Genomic DNA, 11,892 nt, shown 5'->3' on the forward strand with positions numbered 1-11,892 from the left:
CCACGTATCTCGGACAGTCGAGTGTAATGTGAGCAAGAGTCTCCACTCGGTTTTTACAGTGTGGACAAACCCGATCCTGGAGAGGGATAGATAAGTAGCGACCCCTCGTAATGACAGATGGGAAAGTATTTCATCTGGCCCTTGTAATACTCCATCTCTGTTGGGGTTCAGAGAATAGTTATTGCTTATATATTTGTTGAAGGCTTTCGTAGCTGGAATCAACCAGACTGTGAGTTCGGTACGCAACTGCTCCGTTCTGCTTCCGTTAATCGGGGTGCCTGTGTGGATTTTCTAGGTGCTTAACAACCTTGTTTTTATGACAGCATGGGTTTTGCAGCCTGTGTGGCCATGGTCTGGTAGTTTTTACTCCTAGCGTTTTGTCCACATTATGTCTGGGGCCCTGCGAGGTATGTCACAGTAAAATGTTTCTGGTGAGAAACGCATCTCATCGTGACATACCTCTGAAAATGGCAGCCATAGATGCAGACGAAACATTAGCAGCAAAAACTACCAGATCACAACCGCGCAGCCCAGAAAACCCACAACTGCCCATTATGGCATGCTTCTGAAGCTCCCTCTAGGGCAGGATCCCCAACCTTTTTGATCCTGTGGACACCTTTGCAATTCTGATGCAGGGAGGAGGGCGGAACCACAAAACGGCCACCACAGAAGGCAGATGAAAATGCACACGGCAGGCCCAAATGCAGGGAACCAGAGGAGCAATTAAAGAAAAAAGTTGTGGGGAAAGAGGAGAGAAAATAAAACTGACAGTGTGGTTACCGCTGTTGCGGAAACGTTATTTTAATCGGCCCAGCTGATCAGATCTCCCCTGGCCAATCAGAAACCTGGCTGGGCTGGAGCTGACCTGGTTGGGCACACTTTCTAAAAACGCCTGGTGGCTACTGGGAAAGGTGTCAGTTGCTGCTTTGACACCCATTGGCACCAGGTTGGGGGACTTGCTTTAGAGGTTTGCTCAAAGCCCCAGAGAACTTAGGAGAGGGGCTGTCTCTGTCTCTTCTGCCTGTCCCTTTCATCATTAGCTTCTCTGCCCTTAGTGGAGTCCTCCGCAGGGGTGAGCAGTCCCCCCCACACCCCCGTTGTGCTGGGCGACCACAGCAGGGAGCTCATTAGATTGAGAGGCACTCTTTGCTGTTGACTATTGGGATAGAGAGTTCTCTACCCTAATCACCGCAGCCAAGAAAACGTGCTCCCCCCTGTATTTTTCTCTCCCATTTGAACGGGGCCACTTGGCACACTACCTGTATTGCTTAATAAACCCTGCTCAAAGGAGAGCCATAATGCTCGCCAGGTTTAATGTTATGCCTTCTGCCTTGTTACATGGCAGATTTAATAAGCAAGAAAAGGCTAAAAGATTGAGCCCATGTAACGATGGCTCAGTTGAATCTCTGGCCCACCAATTACTACAGTGTCTCAGATTCAAGGAAATCAGATCCAAGTATGTGAATCTTACTCCTTTACATTTACCCCATCTCCCCGATTTAATTAGATTACACTACTTGTTGGACAACCCTGATCCTTCTCTCTGGAGTAGATCTACGCCAGTAGATTTCCTTCGACCTAACATTTATTTCCTGTATTGTATATGCTTTTTAATCTGTTTTTATTATTGTTGTACTGTTGTCTTTGCTGTTGAAGGTTAGATAAGAAAACAGACAGCTCATCCGTGCCATACCTTTCCCCAGTGCTGTGTAAAGACAGGGCTGTCTGCTCATACAGCTCAGTCCCCACTCACCTGGTGGCGTCAAGGCCATTGTGACTTACCGCCAAAAAGCATGCGGGACCGCAAGGCGCATCATTGGAGCCCACTGCGTTTGGTGTCCGCGCTTGTTTATTGCAAACCTTGACGCAACTTTGCTGTTTTGTCAGGCGCACAAATCCACCATGTGGCAGGTGCGGCACCTCCCACAGAACAGGGATATCTTTGTGACGAGTGGAGGAGCTGGAAACCTTCATCTTTGGAAGTAGTAAGTATTTATGGCCACATCTGGCTCGGAGGGAGTGAAATGATGACCCTTTCTTGAACGATCCTAGTTCTGTATAGTTCTGCGTACTGTGCTTTGGAGCTTATGGGTGCACATTTGAGAATTGTATTTATTTGTGTAACGTGCCTCTGCCCTGCTAGGAGACAGAGAATTGTCGAAGGCTTTCACGGCCAGAATCACTTGGGTGCTGTGTGGTTTCTGGGCTGTATGGCCAGAGGATCTGAAGATGCCAGCCACATCTGAAGATGATACTCTGAAGATGCCAGCCACAGATGCAGGCAAAACGTCAGGAGAGAATGCTGTTAGAACACGGCCATACAGCCCAGAAACCACACAGCACCCAAGACAGAGAATTGTCTGATTAGGACTGTGAACGCTGTACGCAATTGCTCAGTTCTGCTTCAGTTGGTGCAGGGCGCCTGGGTGGATTTTCCAGGTGCTTAACAACCTTGTTTTCATTAGAACATTATTTTCTGGCTAACCTGCTTTTGCACTGACTGGATGACCCAGGTTAGATGACGCCTGAGACATTGAAATTAACCACCTTCCACAGAAAGATGGCACAATAGTTCTTTCATCTTGACAACCCATCTTATCGCAGAGCATTTACGTTTGCTGGGGTTAATGCCTTTCCCTCTAAGTTATGGCCAGAAGATATCAAGGCATTCCAGTCTCAGAGAGACGCTGGTCGTGTCCTGCTAACTGTGGATTCAATTCAGCATATTCTTTTAGATGGTCCACTTCATTCCACCTTACGCAACACATATATAACTCTGCTTTTCAAAGTGAAAGAAGATGACATTTGTGGTGCCCTAGCTATTAAATGATCTCTCCCCTGAGACAACTTTCAAAGTTGCCACCTTTTTAGCTGAAGCGATAAATGAAAGACAATACTTTTAACAAACTTGATTCTGATTAGTTGATTTAAATATCTAAATATTTTGTCATACATTTGACGATTGTAGCCGAAACGATAAACGAAAGGCGATACTTTTAACAAATCTGGTCTTGATTAGTTGATCTATGTATCTAAATATTTTGTCGTATATTCAAGGACTTGTACATATAGTATTTTAATAGAATTTGGATATTGGATATTCCGTTATTTTGGATCTGTCGATATGATTATATCGTACGTAGTGTCTTAATAATAAACCTAACAAAGGCCATAATATACCTAACAAAGGCCATACAAAGGGAGCAGCAGTGGTGTAGTGGCTAAGATCAGTGGCTAAGAATAGGTGCACTCTGATCTGGAGGAACTGGGTTTGATTCCCAGCTCTGAGCTGTGGAGGCTTTTCTGGGGAATTCAGATTAGCCTGTGCACTCCCACACACGCCAGCTGGGTGACCTTGGGCTAGTCACAGCTTCTCAGAGCTCTCTCAGCCCCACCTACCTCACAGGGTGTTTGTTGTGAGGGGGGAAGGGAAAGGAGATTGTAAGCCCCTTTGAGTCTCCTACAGGAGAGAAAGGGGGAATATAAATCCAAACTCCTTCTCCTCCTCCTCCTCCTCCTCCTTTACTGTGGTGTACTGACCTAGGCTAGCCTCGACAGGTCTGAGAAGCTGAGCGTGGTCGGCTGGGGCCAAATTTTGGATGTTAGAGGCCACCAAGGAATTCTGCGGTTGTATTGTCGAAGGCTTTCACGGCCGGAATCACTGGGGTGCTGTGTGGCCTCCGAGCTGTATGGCCGTGTTCTAGCAGCATTCTCTCCTGACCTTTCACCTGCATCTGTGGCTGGCACCTTCAGAGGATCTTCAGAGGGATCAGATCCTCTGAAGATGCCAGCCACAGATGCAGGCGAAACGTCAGGAGAGAATGCTGCTAGAACACGGCCACACAGCCTGGAAACCACACAGCACCCCAATTCTGGGGTTGCTACACAGAGGCAGGCAACAGCGAACCACTTCTGCTGGTCTCTGCCCTGACCTGGACGGCCCAGGTTCGCCTGATCTCATCAGATCTCAGAAGCTCATCAAGGTTGGCCCTGATTAGGAATGACCTGGGAGACCCCCAGGGAAGCCCAGCGTTGCTTCGCAGAGGCAGACAAGAGCAAATGCGATAGTCTTTTGCATTGAAAACCCGACAGGGCTGTCTAAGTCGACTGCGGCTGGATGACCCTTTGCGCACACGCAAGAAGTCAGGCAGCTTAGAAGGGTGGAACTCAGCTTAAGATAGAGCTGTTAATGAGCTGATTACCAAACGTAAAAACACACGGCCATTCTGGTCCGGGATGAGCCAAAGACAGGTGAAGAGGCTTTGACTTTTTAATTATTGGTTTATTTACGTTATTTATAGTCTTGTCTTTCTCACGGGGGGGGGTCAGCATGGGTTACTTGTAGTAAGTGAGTACAGTCAACAAAACGGAGCATTCAGTAAACAGTTCATCAAGACTTTAGGAGTTTGGAGGCGCCAGAAAAAACCGCAGCATCTCATAAGGCATATTAAGCTGTGTCAAAATTACATAGCCGGGTCCTACTTAAAGCAAGCATAGTCCACAGTCCCTGATCATTTATCCAAGTCCGCTTGTGAACCATTTTGTACAGTGCGACCCTGTTACCTGTAAAGAAAAGCCACCTTGGGTAACTCCCGATTTGCATAGTTGACAGAAAGGCAGAGAGTGGGAACTTTCCTGACCCCATCAGCTGGGCCATTTCATAAGACGGGGACCACAATGGAGATAGCACGTATATGGGCCACTCCATCACATAAAGCCAGCTGGTTTACCTTGGGCTAGTCACAGTTCTCTCAGAACTCTCTCAGCCCCACCTACCCCACAAGGTGTCTGTTGTGGGGAGAGGAAGGGAAGGGAATTTGTAAGCCTCTTTGGGTCTCCTTACAGTTGAGAAAAGTGGGGTATAAATCCAAACTCTTATGCAATGGTGTGACATCACTTCCAGTGATTACCCAGAAGTGATGTCACATTGCCAGTGCAATGTCAGCATCAACCCTGCAAGGTAGGTTAGTCTCAGCATATGTCTGGCCCAAGATTGGCCAGTGAACTTCTGAGGCAGAGCAAGGATTTGAACCGGCATCTCCCAAACCCTCCTCTGACACAGTGACAACCATACTGTGCTGTAAATATTTACTCCGCACCTTCCTCCTAGGAGTTCGGGCATATTCTCCCTTCTTTCATTTTATCCTGAGAACAACCTTGTGACGAAGGCCAGAGAGAGAACAACTGGTCTAAGAACGCCCGGCAAACATCCATGGATTTGAAACTGGATTTGGAGAGCCTGTGTGGTGTAGTGGGAGAGCCAGCATGGTGGACTCTAATTTTGAGAACCGGGATTGATTCTCCGCGCCTCCACCTGAGCAGTAGACTGTGATCTGGTGAACTCGATTTGTTTCCCTGCTCCTCTACATGAAGCCTGCTGGGCTAGTCACAGTTCTCTCAGAACTCTCTTAGCCCCACCTACCTCACAAGGTGTCTGTTGGGGGGAGAGGAAGGGAAAGGAGCTTGTAAGCCACTTTGCGACTCATTGAAGATAGGAGAAAGCAGAGCATAAACTCAAACTCTGATTCTGCTGTTAGATAGATATTTATTACGGCCTTTTGGCCAGCCAATAGTTTAAAATCAGAGTACATGTGAATACATAGCACTCCACTTATACAAAAATATAATATAAATTAAAATCCATTATAAAATCTATTGATAAATAACATTAGCTTCAGGCATTATTACAGTCCTCATCACACAGTGCAGCTCTTTGTTTTAATAAGGAACTACGCTTGTTGTGTACCAATATGCAAAATTTAGCTACCTTCTGTGAAATGGCGGAAACACGATCTTCTAATAACATTCTTACAGAATTTGTATCTGAGTTATCTGTGAATGTGATTCTGCTGTTAAAACGGTGTCTCGGTAAAAACGGTCCCTGATCTATGTTTTCTAAACTGGGCTTTCTTTGATTTCCAGCGAGTATCCAGCAGAGCGCTCAAAGAAGGATTCAGAAGGAAGAGAGATGGGGATGGCCGGCTCGGTCAGCCTTCTGCAGAACGTGACGCTATCCACTCAGCCTATCTCCAGCCTTGACTGGAGCCCAGACAAAAGGGGTCTCTGCGCTTGCAGCTCCTTTGACCAGACCGTGCGAGTGCTCATTGTCACTAAACTGAACAGGGTTTGACCGAAGAAAGATTTCCAGCAGGCGCGTTTCTGAGCAAGCTGTTGCCTTTAAAGTTCTGTGAAATTCTTATGCCGCAGAAAATGTGGAAATATTTTCCGGGACTGGGTTTTTTAAAAAGCATCTCTTCGAAAATGTAACATTAATTTCTCTAAAACTTGCCTCCAGATTTAGCACCTGAAACCCTGTTTGGTTTGGCTGGATGCTTTTGAGTTTACAGCCCTTTACATTCACTCCGTTTTCATGTTCGTTTGTCTCTTGTTAAATGTTTGCGTTCATTTTGGTTTGCCCTCCCACAGGATTATTCAGCAATTATTTGACACTCTAGAAGACAGACCTCTGAAGCAGCAAGTGTGGGTTTGTTTGTGCAGCTTGAACTCCTCTGGGTGTTCAAAATCTGAACAATGATGTTGGATAGAATAAAGGCTTAATATTTCTAGTAACGTTTTTTCTCATCTTGACCACTTGCTAAACATCGCTTTATAAATGTACTTGAAGTAATAACATCCTAAGACATAATTACCTAAGGATGGAATGGGCAGCAATGACCCACTTCCAACCAATCGCTACGTGTTCCATCCCACCATTCCAGTCCCCCGCCAGGAACATTTACCAATGGCATTTCCTCTCATGAACGGGTCTTCTGCTGCTGGACAGGCAATCTGGCGGTGCTGACATGTCCAAAGGAGGCGGAGGAGGGCCACACTGGACTCACCAGGGGGCTGCGGGCAGTAAAGAAGCTGCGGAGACCAGGGACTGTCTGCGCTTGAAGTCGGCCCGCGAGGGTCGCAAGGAAGAGGCGAGATGCAGCGATATCATCCGGTGGAGAGAAGCCAGCGGCTAATCTGCCATAGTCTGGTCCCTGCCACCTTTTATTAGGGTTTTCCAAGAGGCGAGGCGGGAGAGCGGGAGAATACTGTATAGTACATGACTCATGGGGCTGCGTACGTGAGAGAGGAAACGTTCCTGTCTGGGCCTAATCCATACCTGGGGGTATGCACCCCTTTGTCCCTTTGTCTGGGGCATCTTGTGACAGTGAGTCAGGTATCTCATGACCTATGACTCATGGGGGTCTTGTGACAGGTGAGCGTGTGCGCCCAGAAGGGCACAGATGGCGCAGGTATGCCCACACTCTTTCTGAGGCTCTGCTGGGTTCGCGGGGCTCACCCCTACAGCGCTTACTTGTTGCGAGCAGACTGGCAGTGGGGCAGGGGGGAGCAGAAAATGAGCAGGTCAGCAAAGGGGGGGTGGCGAGGGAGGGAGGGAGGCTCTGGGGGGCCTGCTGACCTGCCTGCCTATTGCATTCCCTGTTTCTAGAGCCCATTGCATTTTGCCCTGTAATGGGCTTTACTGCTAGTTTCTCTATATTTGCACCTTTCTCAGAGCCAGCGGGGTTAAAAGCAGTGGACTCTAATCTGGAGAACTGGGTTTGATTCCCCACTTTTCCACATGAAGCCTGCTGGGCGACCTTGGGCCAGTCACAGTTCTCTCATGAATCTTTCAGCCTCACTTCACTTTCAGCCCACCTCACAGGGTGTTTGTTGTGAGGGGGGAAGGGCAAGGAGATTGCGAGCCCCTTTGAGTCTCCTACAGGAGAGAAAGGGGGGATATAAATCCAAACTCCTCACTTGCCTCACAAGGCGTTTGTTGAGGCGAGAAGAAGGGAAGGAGTTTGTGAGCCTCTTTGAGATTCCTTACAGGAGAGAAAGGCAGGATATAAATCAAAACTCTTCTCATTGAGACGCAAGGTAGATTACATAGAGAAAGTTAATGCAATCAGTAGGATGAAACATCTCATAAGCCAGTGATGGCGTCGAACCTTTTTGAGACTGAGTGCCCAAACTGCAACACAAAACCCACTTATTTATCGCAAAGTGCCAACCCAGCAATTTAACCTGAATACTGAGGTTTTAGTTTAAAAAAAATGGTTGGCTCCGAGGCGTGCGTTACTCGGGAGTAAGCTTGGTGGTAGTTGTTGGCTTTGCTTTGAAGCAACCATGCAACTCTTCGAACAGGTGAATCCGTTTGAAGAGTGAATCCTAGGAGGGTTTACTCAGAAGCAAGCCCCATTGCCAGCAACCAAGCTTACTCCCAGGTAAAAGATCGAGCTTTAGTTCTTTGCATGAAAATCAGTGGGGTTTAACAGCGCTTAACAGGGTTACCTACACTGCTTCCCCAAAAGGTTTGGGTTTAATGCTAATAATCGAGCCCAGCGGCCCAGGCCAGCCTAGATGTGTGTGTGTGTGTGGGGGGGGATTCCCCCCCACATGATGAACTCTGTTTGCGTGTGCCCACAGAGAGGGCTCTGAGTGCCACCTCTGGCACCCGTGCCATAGGTTTGTGTAGTCGACCCACGTGGTCAGCGTAAGAACGAGACGAGACGCGGAGATAACATCTGGTGGAGATCGCCAGCAGCGGGAGCGCGGAGCTCCGTGTTCCTAGCGAGTCTCCCGCGTGCTGGTTCCTGGCACCTTTTATTGTCATTCTATCGGGGGCGTGTAGGAGGGAGGAACGGAGGGAGTTCCGGGAGAGCGGGAGGTCGGGAGATCATCATGTGATGCATGATCTCACCTGGCTACGTGCGGAGAGGAGCGTAAGCGTCTGAGCCTAATCCTCACCTGGGGGCAAGACCATTGTCCCTGCGCCCGGTGACTGAGCCAGACAGTTCATGACCCGTGACTCATAGGGGGATGAGGAGTGGGGGTGCGATGCGACCAGAAGGCCGTAGGAGCGTAGGTGTTCCAGCGCTCGACCACGGTGCTGCTGGGCCAGCGGTGCACTACTACATCTCCTCCTTTTTTACATTTTAGAAGGGAGGCCGAAATGCTGAGGGGCGATTTAGGGGGACGCTTGTCTCCTCCGCTATTTGGTCGAGTTGACCGAGCTGCTTGTGCAACATTAGAACTTGGTTGCGGGGCAGGGGAAAGTCGAGGGGCTTCTTACACACGTTACAGGCAATATTAGATACACATTGAACGATACAAGACCCGACGATGAGGCATACAATCAAACCAATGCAGAGCTGTATGATAGCACTCAACCATCCTCCCGGCAGCCAGCTCCAGAGGGCTGACCACCAATTGGGCAATACATCATACTTTAAACTGGATACAACTTTTTGCAATTCACGCACTTTCATATGAATCAATTGGGAGTTATCAGAAAGATTAAAACAACACATATTATGTACATTCTCACAACCTTGGTGATGTAATAGCAATAAGTAATCAATAGCGGCACGATTATCTAGGGTCGCTTGACGAAGTTCCTGCTGCTCGGAGGCCAGAGCATCCAGAGCAATGGAGGTAGAGTTGATGGACTTCGCAAGGGCACAGGCCAGCCGGCCAATGGTCTTAGCGTTGTAAGAAGCGAGTCCGGGAACTCCCACTAGGGAAGTTGCGAGGGAGACGAACTCCGCTTCGGAGAGGGCAACCGCATCGCTCCGGCAAGAGGGGTCGAGGGGCAGAGCGGAGCGGCGGCGGCGGCGCCCGGGCTCCTGGGGTGGAGCCTGAGGCAGGACGATGGTGAGGCGACTAAGGCAACAAAGAGTCCCGGCAGAGAGCCGAGCAGGGATGTAGTTGAAAGTTCTCTCCCCGCAAGTCCAGAACCAACCCTTTGGGAGCAAGATGTTCCCGTACGCGGGGGGAATGTCCTCCGTGCGTGTGCAGTTCCAGTTGGCCGAGCCGGTGAATGGGCCCGGGTCGGTTCCCCGTCTCGTCGCGCCGGAGATGCGGGCGCAGGTGTTGGACTCGTGATTAGCGACAGTCTTGGTGACAAGGGAGAGAGCGCCGGCCGGGAGGGTTTGAACGACGGGTCCCCAGTCAGCGCTCATAGAGTACTTGATGGACGAAGCATTCATAAAGGGGCTTAAGCCAGACTCCGCTAGGAAGTCTCCAGGGGCTTTGCAAACGGGGAGCAGGCAGGAGCTTAGCAGGCTCCCGACTCCTAGGTACTGGCCCAGGCAGAAAGATGAGACGTTGGCAGCGGCAGCAAACTGCTCCCAGATGTTGGTCTGGTGAAAGCTCGTCAGGGGGTGGCCGATCGCCATCGGCAGGAGGCAGCAGAGCAGGCAAAGGATGGTGGCCGCCGAGTTGGCGGTGATGATCGCAAAGAGAGCGGCACAGAGGTTCTCGGGTGTCTCGGGGTGGCCTTGCTGGCGCAGCAGCTCTTGGGCTTGGCTGGTGGTTGCTTTGATGTTTCCCCAGGTCATCCAGGTCTTTGGACCGTCTGGGCGTCGGCGTCGGCGTTCCCGTTGAGGCCGCTGGGCGGGATCCTTCAGAGAGATGTGTTCCATCTCTGGGATGGGGTTGGTTTCCTCCTGGCGCCATTCCATGGGCTGGCCCGTCATGGCGAATCGGAATCCACAGGAGCCTGTAGGAATAGGGACTGAAACACACCCCCTTCCCCAGGTTATAGGAGGGGGCCGGGTCCCGCCAGGTTCGGTTCTAGAGCGGGTGGCGGGAGATCAAGATCGAGTTTTTTATTCGAGTTAGAGTTTAATGTGTGAGGCTATTTTGCAGACTGCGTGTAGTGCAATTCTGCTGGGGGCCGCCTATCCCTCTTTCTTAAAATTATATGACAGAGAGGGCAGGGGGTGGGCGGACCCTGGGGGAATTGTGGGTATGCATGCTTAATCAGTAGCACGAAAGGGGCTTTCGGAGCTCCTTTGGGGGGATGGGTGCTTCGGGGGAACAAGGCATTCAGGCGGTTGAGGGCAGAGGACTCCACATGCAGAGGGGGGGGTTTTCTTGTAAGGGAAATGTACTTACCGTGATCTTGGTGGCCAACGCAGGGGGGCTGGATGGTGCTAAAATTTGTGATCGAATTATCTTGGGGAAAAGCCGCCCGCCGAAACCACTCCTTAAGGGGCGGTTTCGGCCAAGCGTCTTAGAAGTGATGATGGTGCTATGATACCATCACCACTGGAGGCGCCCAAGCTGGTTTGTAAGTGAATTTGGTGCGGCAGCCTCCTTTTTAAACTGGGGCCTGTCCTGGCAGTGCTGCGGTATCAGGACGGGCCCAGATTTTAATCCAGGGAGGGCCAGTCAGCCAATTGGCCCTCCCGCCTCTACTGGTTGAAAGACAGAGGGAAAAGGAAGGAGAGAAAAGGGGGTAGTTTCCCTGCGGAAGTTCGAAGGCAGTTCGGAGGTACAATCGGGATTAGTGATCTGTGTGATGGATTTATCCATCCCAGACTAAGGTCGTTTTGACCTGGCTCATGAGGTCTCTTCCCCAGAGATTAACATGGATGTCCAAGATGATGGGACGTACCGTGAGTTGTCGCTCCAGTCCTGGGCTGTGGACCGTGAGCGGGCGGACGCTCCGTCTCGCGGTTTGTTTCCCCCCCACCCCCCAGATGTGCGGGCAAGCCTCGGTCGGCCACTGGTCAGGCCACTCGGCTGCCCTGATGACGGTCACATCAGCGCCGGTGTCCACCAGGCCCTTAAACATGCATCCCTCTATGGCGAGCTCCAGGTATGGGCGGGAGCTTCCGATGGGTGTTTCCACCGCTGCGATGGTGGTGCTGGCTGCGCCATGTTGGCTGCCGGGGCTTGTCGCCTTTATTGGGTCGGCAGCGGGCAGCGCATGGGGCAGGAGGATCAGCTGTGCGCAGCTGGTTCCGGTGGGCAACTCCTGCGGGATGTTCGTCCAGATCTGGAGGTGGATGGGTCCCTGGTGCGTGGAGTCGATTACTCCGGGAATGATGAACACTCCCTGCTCAGCGGCGGAGGCCTTAGGCAGCACCAGCCCAATAGTCCCGGTAG

At 50.5% G+C, this 11,892-nt stretch overlaps 1 protein-coding gene across 1 annotated transcript; it reads left to right on the forward strand.

Annotated features, from left to right (window-relative positions):
- Window positions 1–1,628: 1,628 nt before the first annotated feature.
- LOC125425403 (dynein axonemal assembly factor 10-like) lies at window positions 1,629–6,570 on the forward strand. The gene is made up of 2 exons (XM_048483011.1): window positions 1,629–1,985; window positions 5,923–6,570. Exons 1-2 carry the CDS (start codon window positions 1,903–1,905, stop codon window positions 6,128–6,130), a joined length of 291 nt encoding a protein of 96 aa, XP_048338968.1. The 5' UTR covers window positions 1,629–1,902; the 3' UTR covers window positions 6,131–6,570.
- Window positions 6,571–11,892: the final 5,322 nt, after the last annotated feature.

The sequence above is a fragment of the Sphaerodactylus townsendi genome, unplaced genomic scaffold (genome assembly GCF_021028975.2).
Source record: "Sphaerodactylus townsendi isolate TG3544 unplaced genomic scaffold, MPM_Stown_v2.3 scaffold_398, whole genome shotgun sequence".
NCBI lineage: Eukaryota > Metazoa > Chordata > Lepidosauria > Squamata > Sphaerodactylidae > Sphaerodactylus > Sphaerodactylus townsendi.